This window comes from Motacilla alba, chromosome 3 (genome assembly GCF_015832195.1).
Source record: "Motacilla alba alba isolate MOTALB_02 chromosome 3, Motacilla_alba_V1.0_pri, whole genome shotgun sequence".
Taxonomy (NCBI): Eukaryota; Metazoa; Chordata; class Aves; order Passeriformes; family Motacillidae; genus Motacilla; species Motacilla alba.
In genome coordinates, this window is record NC_052018.1 from 62,345,335 (window position 1) to 62,368,050 (window position 22,716).

The 22,716-nt window shown below is 39.1% G+C and overlaps 1 protein-coding gene across 1 annotated transcript; it reads left to right on the plus strand.

Annotated features, from left to right (window-relative positions):
* Positions 1 to 675: 675 nt before the first annotated feature.
* Positions 676 to 21,425, plus strand: NMBR (neuromedin B receptor). Its single transcript, XM_038133876.1, has 3 exons — positions 676 to 1,563; positions 15,537 to 15,885; positions 18,228 to 21,425. The coding sequence occupies exons 1-3, from the start codon at positions 1,148 to 1,150 to the stop codon at positions 18,627 to 18,629; spliced, it is 1,167 nt and encodes a 388-aa protein (XP_037989804.1). The 5' UTR covers positions 676 to 1,147; the 3' UTR covers positions 18,630 to 21,425.
* The last annotated feature ends 1,291 nt before the right edge of the window (positions 21,426 to 22,716 follow it).

The following is a 22,716-nucleotide window of genomic DNA, read 5'->3' on the forward strand; positions in this document are numbered from 1 at the left end:
CTCGGAAGTAAAAGACATTACCTCACTGAAAATCAAGAAGCATTAGAGACAAGTTCTGCTCTTCAAAGAGGAAAAAAAAAAATCATTCTCCAGTGTGTTATACCATTTGCAGAGTAAGTAATGGATAAAACACAGCACCTGCCCCCTTTTCCATAGTCGAGACCACTGTGAAATGCAGCTTCACAAATCAAACCTTAAAACTTTAAACACAGCTGATGTCTTTGAGTGAGATCTATGCACAACCCACAGCTGGATGTCAGGAATAAAATCTCTTCATTTTCACGCCACTCGCTCCCTGCCACCCTGCGTTTCAAAGCACTGTGGTTTCACCTGAGTAAGATGCTGGAAGACGAGTTTCCGGAGGCGATCCCGCGTTCTGTCCGACGTGTCGGACAGCTCTCCGGTTCGCCAGGCAGAGCCTGGCGGGGGCTGCTTTGCGGTGGGCAGCGGCGGGGAGAGCGGCTTCCCTCTCCCCTCCCGTTTACCACGTCGTGCCCATCGCGCTCAGGGGCCGGGACCCCGCGGGACGGCGGCGGCTCCCTCCGGATCCGCCTCTCCCTCCCCAGCAAGATCCACCTCGGCGGCGCGGGGCTGGGGCGAGGGCACAGCCGCTCGCAGGAGGAGGGGCGGGGCGGGGCGGCCCCTCGCCGTACCAGGTATAGGCCGGTGCTGCGGAGTGAGGAGCGGGCTCGCTCTGCGCCTCGCCCCCGGCGCCGCGGCCCCGGCAGCACCGGCGCCGCTGGACAGCGCTGGCGGCTCCGCGGCGGCGGCGGCCGCGGCCGGACCGCGCATCCGCCGCGGCGGCGGTGGCGGCGGCGCGCCGAGGGCGCTCCCGGGGACGCGGGCAGGGGGCGGCTGTCCCGACGGCGTTCTCTGCCCCCAGGCTCAGGATCTCCTGCTCACCGAGAGAGGCTTGTCCGAAGAGCCGAGGGGCAGCGCACGGGAGTTTTTATTTCCCTCCCCTGGCACTGCTCCGGCGGACATTCCTCTACATTTCTTAAGGGAGAAAACTCGGCAGAGAAGGGGTAGGAAGAAAGGCAGTAGAGAAGGGGGGAAAAGTTGATTGACTTGCAGAGAGGTGAAGCTTTCCTCTGTGGCTCCCACTGCACTTTGCGCTGGAGACCTTCAGTCCACGGGAAGCTGTAGGATGGAGCCAGAGCCCCCGCCCGAGCTCACAGCGATGCCCCTCGGGGAGAATGGGAGTGTCCGCCTGGTGCCCGACACAGCCCTGCTGTCCCCGGGGAGAGGCACGGCCGTGTTCATCATCCGCTGTGTGATCCCTTCGCTTTACCTGCTCATCATCACTGTCGGCTTGCTGGGCAACATCACCCTCATGAAGATCTTCATTTCCAACAGCGCTATGAGAAGTGTGCCCAACATCTTCATCTCCAGCCTCGCTGCTGGTGATCTGCTCCTGCTAGTGACCTGTGTGCCTGTGGATGCCTCCCGGTATTTCTCTGAAGAGTGGCTCTTTGGAGAAGTGGGCTGCAAGCTCATCCCTGTCATCCAGCTGACCTCTGTTGGTGTCTCTGTCTTCACTCTCACTGCCCTCAGTGCTGACAGGTAGGAAAGTTGGGCTGCCCCTTCAGCTCTCTGCAACTTGGGCTAAGGCTGGATGAAAGGTAAAGCACCTCTCTAGATAAGGCATCCCTGGTTTGCAATCCCCTCATTCCAACCTGTGAGGTGCCCATGCTTCTTCCTCCCTAGGTGGTACTAATTGAAGTTAAAGGGTATCTGGAAATGGCTGTGCCTGGCCCCCAGCTTCCAGGGTGTCAGCTGCAAGAATTGAATTTAGCCCTGTTTTCTGCACCTCTGGGATGGTCCTGCAACTGTCCATATATTGAAATTTTATTAATTAGGGTAAAGTTTTAGATGCCGGATATGACCCTTGCCAAATCACAGTGTTGTGTCTATGGGCAGTGAGTGGAGTGACTTAAACCAGGTTAGACACAGATGTATTTTTAATCAATTTATTTCTTTCTGCTGAGAAGGTGTACACATGTGTGCCTGTATGTGTGTCTGTGCCTCAGTAGAAGAGCAGATTACCAGAGGTGACTGCCAGAACTAGCTTAGCTTCTGGGAATTCAGGGACACCAAATTGCTCTGTTTTAATTGTCAGTCTTAAACTTTTGTTCAACTATTCTTATTATCTTCTGAACTTTTAGAAAAGAAGAAAAATAGAAAAAAATATCCCCAAACAAACCAGAAAGTAACACTTTTATCTCCAGTACTTGTCAAATTAGGAAAAAACAAAAAGCTGAATCCCCAGTTTTTCCTCCCAATTACTGTGAATGGGTACTTAAGGAATTTATAGCAACTGAGTGTCTGTAGATCTATGCTTCAGGCTCTGAAAGACAAAATCTTGCAGTGTAATTGCAAACTTAAATTATATGAAATGATCTTTATTTTTTATCTGAGCAATTTTTTTTTTGGCCAGAAATGAAAATGTTTAATTCCTTCTCCATAGACATTAATCCATTTCCTTTTGTTTGGTTTAGAACTGAGCCACTGCATTATATTGGTGCATGATGTGAAGAGTTGAGTTTAGAAATACATCTTCACACTTAGCTTAATGTTTAGGATGTTAATGTTAATGTTTAAAACTTTTAATCCTTTATTTTCTGTTGTTTTTTTTCTTTTTTTTTTTTAGCTAATTCTGTCCAGTGTTTGATTTCACTTGAGGGTAGTCTTCAGTAAGAAATTAATTTCAGTTCTGTTTGAATCAGGACCTAACATATTTGTCTATAAAGACTGTAACTTGTGAAAACAGACTATGGTTTTGAAGAAGAGCTTGCAAAACATATCTTAAAGTGATTAAAGTGAACACCTGTAATTCTCTGATTACCTCAGTTAAATAGTATTTCAAAATCTGTCCTTACAGATCCAAGGAATCCCGGCAGTTCTCTTTCTGCTCTATTTCCACTTCTTAATATCTCATGGTGTACATCTTATTTAAAAGGGAAGAAGTTAGTGGAGATCATCTCTAGAGAAATGTAATGTGAGGGAATGCTGGTGATTTAATGTTTAAGGATTCATTCACTTGCTTTTTATATAGCTTTGGAACATTCACTGTTTGATTTTTCCAGATAATTTTATATCCCTCTTTTTATATCAGTAAAGAGTCAAGAATTTATAATACTGACTCTGTTTATGCTTAATGCATCTAGAATTGCACATACTAAAAAACAGTTGCAGTTTGAGTGCTGAGACCAAATAAGCTCATAATAAATACATTTCTCCAGCATTTTCGACTCCACAGTATATGCCAATGTCAGAAATGGTTATACTAGGAATTTGCCACATTTCTTTAACCTTTGTAGTTTTATTATAGGTCACTGAGATAAAGAAAACTTTTATTTTCCAGTCAGAAGATATTCCTCTGACTTCAGAGACCAGTCTCCTAGGGCCCAGGAGACTGCTGAGTGAAGCTGGCTGAACTTTCTGTGGTGCCTGGGTTGGAGTCAAATCTCCTTTTTGTACAACACTTTGTACAACACTTGTGTTGAACTAGAGGGGAGACACTTTTGTAGGGGGGTTTCAGTGACACCAATCTGTAGCCAGATTCTAATGTGTGTTGTAACTAGATCAGTTGTGGGTAGTTATGCTGGCAGATCAGAAGTGTTGGCAGCATCCTGCACCCAAGAGGTGCTGAGGAGGAGAGGGCTGGCTGGGGGCAGTGTTTTCTCCAGATAAGTGAATTTAGGGTAGGGTGTTAGCAGTTTGTAAGCAGTGATACCACCAAGAGGTCTCCCTTATAATCCAGTATGTGGTCTGGTGCACAATGTCTTCCTTAGTGGCCCCTTCTTTCACAGATAATGTTCAAAGTACATTTTATTTTAGGATCATTAAAGCCTTTCCTGCTTTTAGCTCCTTGTAACCATGAGACTGTATAGAATGCCAGACATTGATTACACTAAAGAACAGATTTAGGAATACTTAGGATTCTTTGGAGCATGCTTGTGTAAATTAGGATGAGGGAGGTTGTCTTGGTTTCTACAGTCAAATTAATACTTAGTGTTTATGTGGAAATTCTACATAACGATTTCCTTGTGTTTGATACATTTAACAGAAGTAGCTACAGAAGCTACAAACTCTGAATGATTGTTGCTAACAAACTGAAGGATGAAAAATTGTATACTACTATTTTTACTTTGGTAAAAGTAATAGTATATAATTGATATGTATATATTTTGTAAAGTTGCTTGATTTCATACAGATTTTTTTATATTTTTGTCACAGAAGTCCTTCTCAGCATCAGCAATGCTTTCAGTGTGACAAACATGCTCCTTTTATTTGGAAGCTTCATTATCTTGTATTGTGGTTATTTGAGTTTTAATTTGGGGGTTTTTGTGTGTGTGTACGAATGCAAGATGTAATTTTTAACAATGCTTCCCAGACTTCCCCTCCATGCAGATGGGATTTAGCAGCATATCTACTTGAGGTTGCTTATCACAGGAATAGCAGCTGGTTCTTCCCACCCCTGAGCTCCTGGAAGTCTGGCTGCCACGTGTGGGGAGAGGTGCCCTGCTGCAGCCCCACACATGTTGGGGCAGAGAGGGGTTGGAGGTCAGTGGTGCAGGTGGGGATGGTGGCAGCAGAGATGATGCAGTGGTGGCACTGGTGGTACAGGGTTTTGGTGTCAGAGGAGGATGCAGTCTCTCTCTCTTGTGGGATGGAGAGGGAAGCACAAGATCTGTGCTGCTGAGCCAGCTGTCCCTTCTCACGGCCACGCAGGAGATATGTAGGGACAGCAACCCTGCCCCTCATGGCCACAGAGTCTTCTCTACTGTGGGGAAACCAGACCACCTCTACAAACCTTAATATTTCTCTTGTTTATAAAGCCAAAGGAAAAAGAGAGGGTGGACAACAGAAAGAGAAAACTTAATAGACTGGATGACGAAGGAGGACAAAAATGTACCAAAAAAAGAGGGGAACTAAAAGGAGTGTAGGACAGAACACTTCCAATAGCACTCAGCACACCCTGGAAGTGCCCAGAGCTGATGCACAATAACCAGGGATGCCCTTCCTAAAGATGTGGTGGGAGAAGAATTGAAAAATGAGGCCTTCATGAGCTTGTTTCTCCAGGGTCCATGTACTACAGTTTTGGGAAAGGCTAATGGATGTTGACAAGAATGTCTCAGGACTTGGTGTCATCTTTGATAAGGAGGATAGAAATAAAGAAATGAGAAGTGTTTGCCAGAAGGACTGCAGCATGACACACATGAAGAAAATGTGTGCCAGCATCTCCTCACTGCAAAAAGGGCAGAAGGCAGGGATGAACCTGACTTGAACCGTCCAATGAACTTGCTTACTGCTGCACAAAGTGTTTTTCCAACTTGTGTTCATGATGGACCATACATTTAGCTCAGAAGGCAAACTGGGCCTGTAGGGATTTTTGTATTTTTCTCAGGGTGAGGAATCTCATTGTTTTGTGCATGGGAAGGAATCTAGGTAGGGTAAGAACTTAAACAGGGTGGTATGGAGAGGTGTTTCCAGGATGCTTTTCAGAGTTAGAGGTCTGGGTGGCATTTTAACCTTGATGTGGTCAGCTCTGGAGGGAAGTGAATTAGCACTGGGTGCTACAATGTGCACGTCTGGCATTACTGCATTATTGTGTGGTACCCACAAAATGGCAAGACATCTGCAGTGAATAGCCTTTGGTGGAATATACAGCAGCCCCTGCAAACAGCTTTAGATTTGTCCCACATAGCCTTTCCTTTTCTCTTTAGCTGTCATTTATGCCTCATTTTTTAAGTGATCTGTAAAAATAGGATTAAATTTAATTCTGTTTCTCTTCCTACACTGAATTTTATTTCTAATGAAAGATTTAAATGTGTTAGATCTAATGCAGTTCTGCTGCACTCTAATGGAGACAGCAAAGCTGAACTCACCCTACTACAATTGGAATAGCATTGTATTTGCTTTCTTCTTAAGTAATGTGACATAAAGACCCCTTTGAGACAAATACTTGATTAACAGGTAACAGTTTGAAAATTTAAATTAATACTTAAATAGCTAAATATAGTGCCTGAGATGCTTAAAATGTATTCTATAGATTTTCATAGCTAAACTATTTGTTCCTTCTATTTTTTTCTTTATATTTGTTTTAGGTTTGGAAGACTGCAACCTGTATCTAAAAAAAATCAAAAATGTTTTTTGCAAGTTTGCACTCTGTGCTGACTTCTGACGACATTTGATAGCAAAATCTGGTTTGGCTCAGTTTGCTAGTCTATTATCCCCTTTTATTTGGGAAATTTGGAAATATTCTGAAGTATGAAAAGCTGCCCTACTAACTTCTTTGGGTTTTCCATTAGTGGTATCACTCTAAGGAAAACTTCTTTTTACTTTTCTCACACTTTATTTTTAGTTTCTTCTTTTATGATGGCAGATGTTGATTTAGGCTGAAATACAGTGATTGAAAAAATATAAAATCCTCATTTCTGGTTACATGTAGTGGAGCAGGTGAAGCAGGACAGTGGACATGATTTCCTTTTGAGCTCTAATAGCTGGTAGTCAGAAACTAAGGACTCCTTATGAGTAAAATAGTGTTAAATGACATATTGAAAATTATTTATAATTAATCAAAGAATAAAAAAAATCAAAGATAAAATGGAAGATTATAAGTGAAAAACTATGCCTTAGCACTATACAATAGATGGGAAAACAAATATATGGACCAAGTAGAACTATGAGATTCTGTAAATATTTATTTTAGATACCCTAACACTTGAGGTAAATGTATTGAATGAATGAATTAGCAGACCACATTAAAATAAATGATGGTCCAGTTGTTTCTCTCACTGTAGGCTATAGCAGTATGGTTATAATTATGAAATAACAGGCAATGCTTAAGAAATTTAAGAGAGGTTTGGCAAGCTTTGTCTGTCACATTTTTTCAACTTGCCTTTTAGTTCATATATGCAAACTTGACTCTCAAAATAAAGCTTCCCAGAAAACCTTTGTCAAATGAGACAATGAGGCCTGTCCCCATCCAATAATTTTCCAATTAATTTATGCAGATAAAAGGAGTATGATGTAAAATATTCCAGAAAAAAAAAGAGATAGCAGAACCACCCCCTCCTCAACATGTTTAGACCTAGTGATTGCAGAAAGAATTTTATGTCTGGAGTAGATTAAGGAGTTAACTATTCTAGGGTAATACTGTCCAAGCCAGACAATTCAAATCAGCTGTTGGAGAAGTTCCTCTTTTGACTGTCTTTGCCCCGCTGAAAATGATTTCTCAGCAAGTAACATTTTCCTGCCAAGTTGGGCGACTGTTTCTCAAACTTCATACAGGCACATGCATCTGTTAAACTCCTGCCTTTGTGCATGTCCTGTGTGTACTCTCCAACCCATACAGAAACAGCTTAGGTTGAGGATGGTGAAGTGAGAAATGGCTGTGGTGTTTATCCCAGTCAGTGATCAATGCAGTGCCTGTGTTGAGCTGGCAGAAGCCACTTTGTTTTAACTATTGCAAATACCGGTGTTTAGATTGCCTTTTGTAGGCTGCAACCTGAACACAGAGAAACAGCTTCAATACCATCCCTCCTTTTTCCTGCTTCTTTGAGATATTCAGTAAAATATGTGTCTATGACAGACAAAATAGCTGCTAAACAGCAGATCCAGCCCAATCCTTAACAAGCATGTATATCACCCTTCATTTCTTTTATTTGTTTGCCCCTCAGCATAATGTGGTACACGATTCCCTTATCTGTTGCACTGCAATGGGTTAATAGGAATTAGAATGCTGGAATTCTCAAGTCAGCATTTAGCAGATCCTCAGAAATGATGTCAAAGATCAAGTATGCTCTACCAATGCTTTGTCCAGGGAAAAGATTTCACATGGTAAGTTTGTTAGAGAATAAATAATACATCTCTGCAGCGTGATGGAACTCTTCAGTATCTTCCTGAAAGGGATAATTCAATTGAATCTTCATTTTAAATTGTTTAATTACAGAAATTGTGTATTTATGATATGAGTGCTGCTGCAGAACCAGACTATCTATTTCTGATGCTAAATTATTGTATGGATTTTTATATGTTTTAATGAAACAAGATATATGCAGTCACAATCCCTAGGTCTAAACATGTTCCACTAGCAACTTCTAAACCGTGTTGAGATTCAGCATAATTTGACAGCGTAATTAAAAATAACAAGTAAGTTCTTACAAGTTTGTTAAATTTGTAAAAATAAGAAGAAACCTACTTTAGTGTCCATTGAAGAGAAGCATATTTTGGAGCTAAGTTGACACAACTTTTCAGGTATCAGAGAAGATAACCACAAGACAAACAAGCCCACAAAAGCTTTTCATAATTGCATCTGCTGCATGTAGATTTGTGTATTTCCAGGTTTGTATGAGCATATATAAAAATAAAATTGTGGTGTGTGTATAAACATGAGCAAAATGGGTTATTCTGATATGATGTAATTATATCTCATATAATTTTGTTTTTTCCTTCACATGATTATTCCAATTATTGTTTCATTTTTTTCCAACTCCTTTTTATAGTGTTTTTAAAGAATAGTTTCATGCTTGTCTTTTGGCTCCAAGTTTGTTTGATTAAATGTATTTTAAGGATTACTACATTAACTTTTCCCTCTATAATGTTTTTATATTCCATTTTTTTTACCATGGTGTGTGCTTGTGTATTTTCCATCTACACCGATTGCAGGGCAGACCAAGATCAGAAGTTGCAAATAAAATTGAACTGGAAATGGGTTTAAAAGTGAGAGAGTTGAGATTTTAGATGATAATACTGGAGCAAATAAATGAATTTGCTGATTTTTTTAAATTTATAAATTAGAGATTTAGGGTCTAGATTCTCAAATGAGAAAATCTAAGTCTGTTCTAGGTATATTAATAGAGGTTTGGTTATTTAATTCTTCCTGGCTTGTAACATTTCTAAAAATCATCTGACCATGTAGTGTTCTCCACAACAGTGTGCTATCTGCTGTGGCCTGTATTATAACTGAATTCATCAAAGAAATGGGAGAAATTGTTTTGTAACAACAAAAATTTGATAAAAGTTAAATGGCAATAAGCATATTTTACACTTGAGATTTCTTCTTTAAAACACTCTAGTTTCTGTAGTTCATATTTTTATTGGCCTTCTGATCCAGCAGTGATGATTCTATGAGATCTTTTACATTCAAGTATGGGTAGATATTTTTGCTGAGAGACATGCAGTAAGCACATAGTAAATATGCAGAAAAGCATGCAACTCTGTATCATCAGTCTAAAGGTTGGGGTATGGATGGGATTTGGATCAAACTCATTTGGAGAAATGGATTTCTCTTGAGTCAAAGTCCTTTGACCCTTCTGGACTGAGACTATAAACCCTGAGAGAATTAAACAAGGCTAGTTGTGGTTTTCTAAGCTTTTTTAGAAGGAGAAAAGAGAACTAGGGGACAAAGCCAAAAAAGTACCTAAGCTTGTCCATGTTGCACATTGCAAGGCCTAATATCTAGCCTAGGTACTGACTTTCTCGTCATCCCATCTACCCGTCCTGAGCAGAATCCAAATCCAGAATTCCAAATTAGTGTTAGAATGAGATAAATAGTCAAGAAAGGTGATAGAAGCACAGGGAATACACATGGTAAACTTCCTTATACTTCCCCCTGGGAAATAGTAAATACAGTTGTTTGTGTGAGGCAGCAGGCTAAGAATAAAGTTCTCTCCTCACAGGTGAAATATTAATTTTGAGCCTCTGTCTAGCGGCCTGGGTAATGGTTCCCAGACACCCTGGCTGCATGATGGCCCCATTTTGTTCCTGGAGAGGCACAGAGAGCTGCCTTTGCTGTGGCAGTTTTGTGAAGGGTAATGACTTTGGTGTGCCCCAGCCATTATTTAAACATAACTTTGAGATCAGACCCCTCAACTTGGCTGTGCCTAGTTTCAAGATTGTAAATGAAGCTGAGGTGCAGAATAGGTGCAATCTGGGGAGCTCCTGACATGCACAGCAGGGGAAATACAACTGCTTGCTTTTTTTAAAAGTCAAGAAAGAATGAGCACAGTGGGTTGGAATGGACCGGCCTTTGTGTAAGGCTGCTGGATGATGTTTTCAGGCGCCTGAAAGTGTGGGTTTTTTTTTTCTGCACATACATATGTCTGTGTATATCTATCTATCTATACATGCAGAAACCCATATTCAACAGTACCAGAGCATGGTACTGAGGACTGGCAGTCAGACACTTGTCAAACTGGTTTTGTAGAGGTCCATGATGTGGTACTGGGTCAATCAGTATTCTCGAAATAATTTCCAGGAATGGTTCAGGATTAAACACAAGCCCAGTAGCCATTACCAACAGAAGTGTAAACTTCCTAGTTTGTTTGGATGTGTTGGTCTTGTACTGGGCAATTAAAGAGATTAATTAAATAGTCATGGATGTCTGGCCACTGGCACTTGGCCTCCAGGCCTAAAAATAGACTGTGGCACTGTTTAGTTTGCTCATATAGATATTTATTAGATTCGGTTCTCCTCTCTCCTCTCCTCATTTTCACAGTAGAAACTTAGAGAAACTGCAACTCTAATGAAGACCTATTAGTCTGTCTTAAAATATGTTAAAACATATTCATCAGTGACCTGAAATTATCAAATAAAAATTTACTGGAAATACTGACATATATGAACTTTTCTGAATAATAGCTGGTGAAACAACTTACTAACATTGCTTTCAGGAGCAGAATTGAACAGATTATTATGGTACTTTTAACTCATGCTTTTAACTAGTGCAGAAATCAATGAATGTCTTTGGAGAAGTCCAAGTGAAGTCCAGATTGCAGGCAATGAGCTGGCATTGCAAGATTTGCATGAGCTTGTAAAAAGCATAGTTAGCTAATGTGAGGCAAATAGCAAGTAGCAGAAGTAGAAAGAGAAGAAAAAATGAAAAGGAAAGAGAATATTTCTTCTCTGAAACACTGGGTGGACAGGACAGGTAATACACTTTATGCAGAAGAATACCCTTCCACCATCCTGGGAAACTTCTGGTTTGATTTTTTAGGGTGGAGAAATCATCAACAAGTACTGAACTGTTATTGATAGTCTTTGGCTCAACAGAGTGTATTTTTACAGAGTGGAAAACTTTTTCCACTAAGGAAAATCTTAAGATTTTCCCCCTGAGGAAAAAAAAAACACATGTCAATGAGATTGACTTTAAGTGTGTTTGCACATGGTCTTCTAGTCTGCATTTCAAATACTGTTCATTATATTCACTATCAGACCTCAGAGATGCTCATTCCTGAGTAAACACAATTATTTGCTCTCAAGAGATACGAACAGAATAAAAATATTGATAGTACCTGAAAAAAAGAAATGTACTTTACATTGCAAGAATTTATAAGAATAAAATAGAACAATGCACATATAAATTCAAATGATAAAATGATTCCACAATGTTTTCAGCTAGATAAATTGTTGTCCTCTTAATGATTCAGCTGGAGTTGGGCCAATTGAACTGCCCATACAAGGAAAAGGGCTTTGGTCCATCCAAAATTTCATTTTACTGTAGAGTGGACTGCAACTGGACATGATATGAGTATTTTTAACAAATACTGATTACACAACCAGGCTTAATTTTTGGGTATATGTATAAGCTTTTATGTTGTTAAATTTTTGTGTTTGAAAGCACCATGCAGGGGCACAATAAAAGATTAACATATGAATGGTTTTGATAAATTACTCTGGTTTGCAGGAAATGCAGTACAATGGCACAACAACATCACTTTAAAAAGCTTATTTATAATGAGGCAAATAATACCAACCTTTCCAGCTCCAGGATTAAAATGAAAATTAAAGCAAAGTAATGTGAAACTTCCCTGCCCGGCTTCTGACACTTCATAATTATATTTATTTTCATTGTGATGTTATGTAGGAAATTAGGTGGTAATTTAGGGTCCTATTTGTGGTAGGTACTATATAAACAGCATGAAGAAGAAAGTCCTTGACCTGAAGGGCTTTTAAAAAAGGACAAGAGACCATGCAGAATCAAAAGAGCAAGGAAATATTGAGTCTAATCTAGTTAGAATGGTAGGCTATTTTCCAGTGGGTGCCTAAGTATTGACTAGTTATTTTGGGGTTTTCTTTTTAGTTTTTTTAAGGTCATCACAACAAAGTACTCTAGAAGAAGAGGTAGGAAACAAAGGAAGGACAGCACAGGTCTAGTAAAGGAGCACCTTTTTTTGAAATCAACTGTGTGGGAGGGAAACAGCATTGTGGATGCAGCAGAAACAGGAGTAGAGCTTTCCATTCTAATTTGGAGCTGAGAAATACCTTTAGAAAGTCATTGAAAACAAAGGTTAGGAGAAGTAGATAAAATAGATTGGAGTTTAGAAGGTAGCAAAATGTTATACCTCTGGAGAAAGAGGATATTCTTTTCATGAATTTATTTTGGGATTGTGTAGAGGGGAGGAGATTGCTTTAAAATGGAAAAAATACTATATAAAAAAACCTATCTGCTGAAGGAGAGTGGGCAAGTTTGTGCTTGTATCTGTTGGCAGAAACCACAGCTCCAAAGGCAGGAAGGATTTCCCAAGCTGGGCTCCCTTGTCAGCAGTGATAATGATAGAGGATATAGGAAGACAGAATTTACATGACAGCTTTTAATTAAAACCAAATGCATATTTTTAATTATTTCCTGAACTTCATAGCAACCTATAATTTGCTCTCTTTCATCAGTGAAGTAAAAGAAAAGATGAATTTATGGACTTATTTCACTAATTTGCACCGTTAGTCTAATTTACTGACTTATTTTTTATTGATGGAAAATAAGGTCTTCGTAATTTGAATGGTTGGTAGTATGTTTTAGCCTTACACTGGTTTTGTGCAAAGGAAGAGGTTGGGTTTTCACTTTGGGAACACTTCTCATTCCACTCAGTTTACATTTCATTTTATCTGTAACCTGTTTGTTTTCACTCTATAGCTTTTTAAAGATATAAACAAGATGACAGGTTTTTTTTAAACACTGTGCATTTTTATTGGCACTGAGTACTGTGAAGGGCTGAGTCCTAGGAAGAGTGCCACCTTGTAGCCAGTAAAGTAGCAAGTTGAATAAAAGAAGGGTTTTTTTTGCATTAAACTCAGCTGTTTTGTGAAAAAGGGCACTCTGCTTCAGTACCTTTCCACTTGGAGTAAGTTATGGCTCAGGGAAAAGCACACTATTTGCTGAAACAGCAATATATGCCAAAGTACAAATATATGTCACATCTTCTGCTAATGTAAAGACTTCTGAAAAATTCTTCCATTTAGAGAATAACTAGGCCAATTTGCTGCTAAAACAACTATTTGTGACAGTCATTTACTTGGGTCATAGGACTGTGGTCAAAATGTTTAGATGCGATGAAACGGAAAAGGAGAGGAAAAAATCTGTACTACAAAACATTGTTTTTATCCAATGTCCTCCTCCAAAATCCCCAACTGGCTCTTCCCTAAGAATGCAAATTTTTTAAAAAATGAGAAGATGTAAGGACTTGACATCACCTCAAAAACAGAGGATCTGTCTTTATGTAATGGAATAAAGGCAGATAGCAATAGGAGGCAATTATTGAATAATAAAGTCACAGATTGTGCTGGGGAGTAATTAAAGCTTTGTGCAGAAACTTCTGTCCTTCCTATGGCAGTATAAAGGCTTTCTTTACACCTTGGTGTCCAGGGAGTTTCTCACTGCATGTTAGCAGAAATGGTAAATATAAATTAACAGACACAGTTTGCTGAGTTTTGTTTTCTACTCCATGATAGGGGTGAAAATGCAGTAAAAATTCTCTCTGAATTTAGAGAGGATATGAACATTAGTGGCCATTATTTTTAATTATTTAATGATCACACAATTTATCACAAACCTGAGAAAGAGGACCCCAAGGCACATTTTGACTCACATATTCTGTGAAGGAAAGGTTTCCTTGGATACCACGATAGTGCTCTGCTCCAGATGTCTTCATGGCATAGCCTGTTGCAAACATCTCCTTAAGGTGTTGAGGGGCTATGAACTACCTGTTGGGACCTGCAAATTAGCCCTAAGGGGTGTTTGGGCTTCATTTATCAGCATTCCCTTCAGCAACCAAGTTATATTTGGGTATCAACTAATCCTTGGTAAGTATTCAGACACTTGCTCATTCCTGTACTTATTTATACATCTATGGGCATGTACATTTATCTGCATACATGGATATGGAATTTTATCACAAAGTAGAGGCATCTAACTTACTGTTCTCCTTAATCTAAGCTCATTGTGTAGCTAACAGAGAAAAAACCCAAGCACCCTACAGGGTGATTTAATATACCTAAAATCTGAATCACTTTTTGAAAGTACTTCTCCACAGACTACAAAGACCAGAGGATGAACAAAGTTATGTACTTGGAGTATGAATCTCTCCTGACTCCCTTTGTTCTGTTAAACTTTTCCTCGAATATTAGAGAAGAATAATTTTTCCATTTCTCAAAACTTCTACTCTTTCAGAAAAAAATCAAACCATCCCAAATCAAATTGAAAGCAGAAACAAAAAAAAAAAAAATGCAGTTAAGAAAAATCCCGAGCTTCCATATTGCCACAGCTTAGACAAAATGAAATATTTTGTTTAACCTTTGTTTTAGTTTTTAATAAAAGCATTGAAACATAATTTACTTACATTAAAAAAAATTAAAATACTTTAAAAATGCAAGTGGATCTTTAAGGTATCCTTGAAATATTTTTCTCAAATTCTATTTGTCCTTATAACAATTACATTTTCTTGTGGAAAGTTTGACTTTGTATCACCTCCTGGAATGATTTTTTTAAATAAAAATATTCCTGACCAAAGTCTACTTCTATTCATTTATTTTACTTTGCTCTAGAGGGATATTTCCATTCTCTGCAATTATTCCTGTTTCCATTGCAGGGGCTATGAAATTATCAGTTCCACAAAGGTTTATATGCAATCATACATTATGAGACATTTTTCCAAAATGCAGTGTCGAGCAGCAGCTTCCAGCTATTGATGTGGAAATGTTTACTTTATGTAGGAGTTTAATACCTTCTGCACAGGCCGTTGGGAGTCATAAATGCCTGACTTTATGAAGATGCATATGTTCCTCTGAGGGGGGCTGGGAGTGTCCTAGAGTGGGAAAGTTGTGGTGGCAGCAAGAGAGAGCCCTGGGCTTCAGGAGCCGAGGAAAGAAAGAAAGGAAACTCTAAGTGTGCATTTGCTGGTACACGTGGAGTACGGAGGTAGGGTGCATATGTGGAGATTTGCTGGGGGTATTTGGAGAAGCAAAGGGTTGAGCCATGGCTGATCCTTCACTTTTACCACACTGGCACAGAATGGGCACCTACAGCCATGTGTTGTATCCAGGTCTCCTTCTGCCTCCTCTGATGAGTGTATACAAAAAAAAAAAAAAGGTGGCGATTTAGAGAATGCAAGTTAAAGAAAGATTGAAAGCCCCTTAACATTTCAAATAAGAAAAAAATATGACATTATTTTAATCAAAGGTATGAAGTAAGCTTGTGGATTGCATGTTGAATTTGAATACCTTTTAATTTGTATCTGCATTTTGGTCAATTTCAGGTACAAAGCAATTGTAAATCCCATGGACATCCAGACCTCCAGTGCAGTGCTGTGGACTTGTCTCAAAGCCACTGCCATCTGGGTAATCTCCATCCTCCTGGCAGTTCCTGAAGCAGTGTTCTCCGAACTGGCTCACATCAATGACACAGATAATGCCACTTTCACAGCGTGCATACCATACCCCATGACAGATGACATGCACCCAAAGATCCATTCTGTGCTGCTGTTCCTTGTGTATTTCCTTGTCCCTCTTGTAATTATCAGTATCTACTACTATCATATTGCAAAGAGTTTAATAAAAAGTGCTCACAACATCCCTGGGGAACACAGTGAGCATTCCAAAAGACAGGTAAGCAATTTGCTTTTTACATCCTGGTAAAAGATTTGTGGGCTGTATACACATATGAATGAAAGTAAAGGGAATTATAACATCCAAGTTGTTGGATTTTGCAGAGGACTAGTTCATTTTCCACATGAAATAAACCAAGTATTATCTCAAGATTTTCCTTATTTCCATGATTACTCAATATTAAGCCCAGTATGTAAATTAATACAAACAAGGAAAATTATAAATTCACTGCCATGAATGCTCATTCCTAACAGCATATGAGATTGGTGTATATGTTTGTATGTGCTGTTACTGTAACCACTACTGTAACCACTACTACTACCATTCATACTGAGGAACGATGTTTTTGTAGTTTATTATGGTGGCTTCATCTGTCTCTATAGGCAGTCATTTTAGGAAAGAAATCTTACATTAATGTTTTGAGAATTGTCCTTTTTTATTTGTGCTTGGAAATGAGAAAACTGACACAGGCAGGGAAAACTTTACTTAGGGGATCAAGATTCTTTTCAGATGAAGGAGTGCTGGAAACGTGAACATAGAGCATTAACTGATTTTTTTTTTTACTTTCTTGGATACAGTACTGAACTTGCACTTTTCTAATATCTTTTCTGTTAGAGATACTATAAAACTCCTGGTATAGATTCTGTATATCTAAGACAAACCAGACAATTTTAAAGTGCTGGACAAAGCCAATCTTCCCTGTAAGGCACAGGAAGCAATAAGACAGTAACATTGGCAGGAACACATACGTACAAACAACAGCCGTGAAAGTGCCTCAGCTGCTTTGCAAAAGCATTAGTACTGATAGAGAAAAATAATTATGCCAATTTAAACAGATTTGAATTGTTTTCTCTGCCAGTAATTTAGAAAACTACTTTCATACTCTCAGAAATCTCTTTGCATGCACACATTCTTTTCGAAAGACTACATTCCTTTACGTCCTTTTTGAGAAACATTTCATTTCTACTCTAGTCTGTTTCTTGTCAAAAGTGCATACATATTAGCACTTCATGTATTATTTTATTTCCCTGTGAAATATAGAGAGCCTTTTGGCTGAACTCTCTGGATGGAAACAATATTTATTTTATACCACATTTCTGAACTCACACGTATTTTCAAAGAAGGAACACATTTTTTCATTCTACTTAGTTTTTTTCCCCCTTCTTAATCTATGAGGCTCTGAAGAATAGAAAATTCTAGTGTACTTACATATCTCCCAGCAAGAGGAAATAAATTCCGACTATTGCTATCAGCTCATGTTTCTTTAAGCCAAGTGTAATATTCACTCTATACTTCTGCACCTTTTTAGTCTGCTCTTGCAATCTGTCTGAGTGCAAATGCTACTAAATTTGAATGTTAGAGTTTTCCCATATTTTTTGATTTCCCCAGTTTTTCGTTTAGATAGACCCAAGAAAACAATTTAGAGATTAATTTCATGGGTTTTGAAAAAAAATGTTAGAATAAATTAGCTTGTTTGGTTTTTCCCCCCAGAAAATTGAACAGAGTAGAAAACTTTCCTTCCTCTGCAAAACCTTCATGCCTGAGGTACATAACAAATCTTTTAGGAGGAATATGGGGAAACTTTCTGCTTCTTTTTGGTGCCTTCTACCTGGCCAGTTTATCTCCTTCTCTCAGTTTGGAACCTTTGCGTAGGCTCCTATCCTGTCATCTTTTCAGCCACTCTCAGCATCTGCAATGTAATCTGTTATACCATAGCACTGCACTTAAGGTACATTTTGAGATATTCTTGCAATTAATGGAACCTTTCACCCTGGAATTAAGATGCTTTAGATGGTGTAATACAATTTTGGTGGTTTCCCCAGGAGAGAGGTGCAAGCTGAGCTCCTCAGTGAAAAACATAGGGATATAAGTACCACTGTGTAGCTAACATCCTGGTAATGTCTCTCTCCTGATACCTCTAGATTTTGAAGCAAGAAGCCATTTCTAAATACCTTTCTAACTGAAGCTTATGTTTTGAGCCAAACACTGAGATCTAATCAGAAAAGATGACGTTTCGTAACACCCTTTAGTGCATGCATGCAGGCTAAAAGCCAGGGCTTCCTTGGGTCATGAATCACTCTTGCTGCGTGTGTCATATAGAAAGAGCAACCTTCTGCAACTGCAAACAGCTAAGAAAGTTCACTGAAAGTTAACTGAATGAGGAAAGGGAAAGTAAATGAGACAGCAAAAGTAATTCAGGCTCTGAAGGAAGCATTTTTGCTGGCCATACTTGGGACAATTGCTGAAGCTAATATAGCAAAATGCTACATATTTTAATTAAGTCTGTTATGTGGAGTAACTCTATTTGTTGTTGTTCATTTGGGTTCTCTTCATCTTTTTAGATGGAAACTCGGAAGCGTCTGGCAAAAATTGTTTTAGTTTTCGTTGGCTTCTTTGCTATCTGCTGGTTTCCTAACCATGTGCTATACATGTACAGATCTTTTCATTACAATAAGATTGATCCATCGATGGGACATATGGTTGTTACCTTAGTGGCCCGAGTGCTAAGCTTCTGCAACTCTTGTGTCAACCCATTTGCACTGTATTTCCTCAGTGAGAGTTTTAGAAGACATTTCAACAACCAGCTCCGCTGCAGGAAGAAAGCTCAGAAAGAGAGGTCTGCCAGCTACTTGTGCAACTCTTCTGCCATTCAAATGACTTCCCTGAAAAGCAATACCAGGAACACAGTAACTACCATGACACAACTGAATGGGCACATCTTGAAACAAGAAATGTCATTATGATCTAATGAGTGTGATTTTTGACTGTGAAACAAATCTGAACTTTTTCTTTGCAGCTTGTAAGTCACTTTTGGCTCTTGTTCTTAGACAGTCCTCAGAAGAGAGGCTCTGTTAAATTCTGGCCAGTCTGAGGTTATTTCACACCATCTGACTCTTAGAAGTGAAGAGTATGTTTTATTGAGAAAACAAAACTGACTGACATAATACTGTACTTTAAAGGAGATGCTAATATATGTTTAACATAAAGGAAAGCAGTGTATCTGATAAAACATTGCTTAAAAGTATAGATTTCCTGATATGAAAATATGTATTTTTAACTGAAATTGATCCAGACTTATGTCTTCCTTTAACAGAGGGTGTGTGTGCTAGCTTTGCTGATTAAGACTCTTAGGCATTTTGGATTCCATGAAACTTTTATTTTTAAATTATTTTGTCTTTAATCAGCTCACATGACAGCACAGATAGTCAAGTAGACACAATGACTGAAGCTTATTGAAGCTACTTATACAAGGCTGTTCATATAAAAGCTTGAAGGGGGGTGTCAGAGCTGAATCCCTCCTTATACAGTGGCGTAGAATCTGACAAATAATCATTCCCAAGCCAGGTGAGAGGTTAGCTTCCATGTCTGAGCTCCAGAGAGAAGGTGCTCACAGTGTCTTTCTTAGAAGGGGCAGTAATAGCAGACAAAGGCACCTTGTGGAAGTAGGATTTCATGGTCAGTTCATGAGCCAAATGTAATTTTAAGTATGTTTTTCTTTACAGTTGGGTGGAACTGCTCCAGCACAGATCTGTCCCTGTCACAACACATTATCCTGTACTTCTGCAGTGACTTCTCCAAGGTGAATACTAGAGAGTACACTAGAAATTTAGATTGGACTTTGGAATTAGTTGCTAGTCTTATCATTTTCAAAAGCTGAAGTGCTAATGCAGTGTATTCGTTCATTGTTCCCTTTGTCCTTAATAATACACTTGCACTTATTTAGTTCTGTTTGTAACTCTGTGAACCACCTGAAGTCCAAAATTTCTTTTGCAATTCCTCTTTTTTCAAGACTAGTTATATCCCTACCCAAATTTTTAAAGCAATGAGAACTCATATTGATGTAAACTGTAAGTGTTCTAGCTAATTATCTAGGAAAAAAAAAATCCCCAGTTGTAACCACTCAACAGGGAAAGTAACAGATTGAAGTTCTTAATGTCAACCAGCATGGGCTAGCTGGTGAGACCTATAGGAGGATGTAATGCACTTTAAGTTGTGTGCAGTATTCAAGTGAGAAAACTTCTTCAGTTCAGTTTAGACTGACTCCATATGGTCTACCCGAGCTGGTTGCAGTTGCCCTGTGACTTCAGCAGCTCCTTAGAAGTTTTTATGCAGAGGAGCTGGTTAACATGAACTTGTAAATCTACGTGGAATGGTTTAGAAAACTGTCATTTTGTCATAGTTTAGGAGTGGAATTCCCCAGTTAATTGTTCCCACTGAAACACTCCAAACCATGTGCCACTGTCTCACTCCACACTTCCCTCTCTCCCTCCCCCTGCAGTGGGATGGAGAGGAGAAACTGGAGGCACAAAAGGTACATATCAAGGGTTAAGATGATAACAATTTACTAAAACCAGCAATGAAATAAGCAACAAACAGTAGCAACAACAATATTAATAAGAGTGTTATTAAAATTAATAACAAAAAGTGAAGGATTCATATGCAATCACTTACCACAGGGAACTTGGCACTACCTGGACCACTCACTTCACCATTGGCCTGTCTGGAAGGAACCCCTTCCTCCCCTGCTGCCTAATTTGGCATGAGGTGGTATAGAGCAACCTCAGGGTCTAGGTCATGTCTCTCCTGGCAACTGCAGAAATGAACCCTTTTCTGGCTGGAACAAGGACACATCCATAACTGCCTAACACTGCCTCATCCTCCTTTTTCTTCATTTTGTCTCTTCTCTTTCTTCATGCCTTAGTTTGGTGTGAGCCCACATGTTCCAAGAACTACTTTTTAATTTTGTATCACTAATTTTTCCTGAATGCCAGACGAAGTTTTGGATCCTGCTCTTCTGATCAGTCTCAAGTCCTTTTCACTCACAAATATTTTACACCTGCAAAGCACTAATGCTTAAAGTCTTCCTTTGTCAATTCTTGGTGTTTATCATTGACTGTTATCAAGTTTTCTGTTTATTTCTGCTGGGGTTTTTGTGGCTTCCTGCTCCTCATTTTGTTTGACAATCTTTCTACACTGCATAGCCTTTCACAGAACTTCTAAATCCATTGTGGTTTTTATTTCCAAAATGAATTTTTCTGATGTGGACATTACCAGATGATACAGGTGCCCTACTGGAAAAATAATAATCTAATTTGCTGTAGATTTGATGCTTCTGTTTGATTAATGCTCTCCACCCAATGTCTTAAATTGCTGTGTGTGGTATGGACAGTATGAACCAGCTTTCTGGCAGAATGGAAAGCTACTGTCTGTTCCTTTTTGTTGCGAGGGGAAGGTGTTCAGAGGTAGACTATAACTCCTTCTTGTCAGGAAATCAGCACAGTTTTGCTTCATTATTTCCCGGGCCTAATATTCAAAGTCTGTTTCAATAAGTAAACTAAATTTTATATAGCTCCTTTCAAATTCTTGTAGCATGGCATGGGGGAATCAGTTAATCTGTCTGGAGATTTACTAGGAGTGTTGCTAACCCAATGTGCACATTTTGGAAGTGTCTGTTATTGTGTTTTTGTACATGTTGTATATAAGCTGTATGTGTAAAGCTATTTTCAGACAACTCTGCTTGCTAACAATTAAAATTATAGTAGAATGCATTTTATGAAGTATTTTCTTCTAACTGTAGTCAAAGGAACAAAGAAAATCTGTAAATAAGATCATGTCAGCTTTTCATTTACCACATTGAGATCTATGCCAAAATAGTTGTTAAAATGTCATCTGATTTTTTTTGATATAAAAATTTTCTTATTTCAGAAACATCAGCTCTTTCCTATCTTCCTCTCCTGAGTTTTGAGATGGTTTCTTTCAAAAATATTTTTGCAATGATTGAGAAAACTACCATTCCTTCTTAGTCTTTGAAAAATGAGAGAATAGAGGTAATTACTGTTTCCTCAGTGTAAGACATTTTTTTTTTATACATTAGAGCTAGTACAGCATAAGTCTGATAGCATCTTCTCACTTCACCCTGTCAAACTAGAAATATTACATACACTACAGAATCCTGAAATGTCAGTATGGTTAAATTCTCAACCAACCTAAGATATCTCATTTAGCATTACACTGTGTTGTGATAATTATCTTCAACAAAGCCACTTCACTTGCAATACAGGACAAGTTTTTACGACACACCTGCCCCATAGATATTTTTCTTAACTCAGTCAAGACAGACTCACAGAAACTATGGCTCAGGAATTAGCAGGGCTGATTGAGAGGTAATAAACCATGCTCAGAGAGGGAAAGGGATAAGACCAGGCCACTAGAGATCAGTCTAGGGGTAGCAGGCTTGTGATGAGGGCAAAACCATTAGCCCAGCTGAAGTGCATCTACACCAATGCACAGGATATGAGCAGTAAGCACAAGAAGCTGGGAGCCGTTGTACAACGGGAAAGTTATATATTTGCTGTCATGGAAATATGGTGGGATGACTCTCATGACTGGAGTGCTGCTATGTCTACATACTGTTAGCTATCTTTTTCTCTGATGGCAAAAGCTGATGTGTTCGACACATTTCATTATTACCATTTTCATACAGATACAGATCAAATAAAACGCATGGACTGTAGTAAATGTCCACACAATGAAGGAATGACTGTGTTCTGACAGTGTTCTAAATCATCTTTGTTCCCCCAGGAGTGATATGGGCGTCATTATAACCTCTTGTTTAAGGTAATAGTCCTACCAGAGGGGATTTGTTACTGAATCTGCTGGTAACCAATGCAAGTGGGCTAGCTGGAGACATCAATACTGGAGGCAGTCTGGGCCACAGTGGTGGAGTTTGACATCTTTAGGAATATGGGTGAAGTAAGGAGTAAGGTTAGATCCCTGAACTTTAGGAAAGCAGAATTTCAGCTTTTCAAGGAGATAGTCAGTGGGATCCCT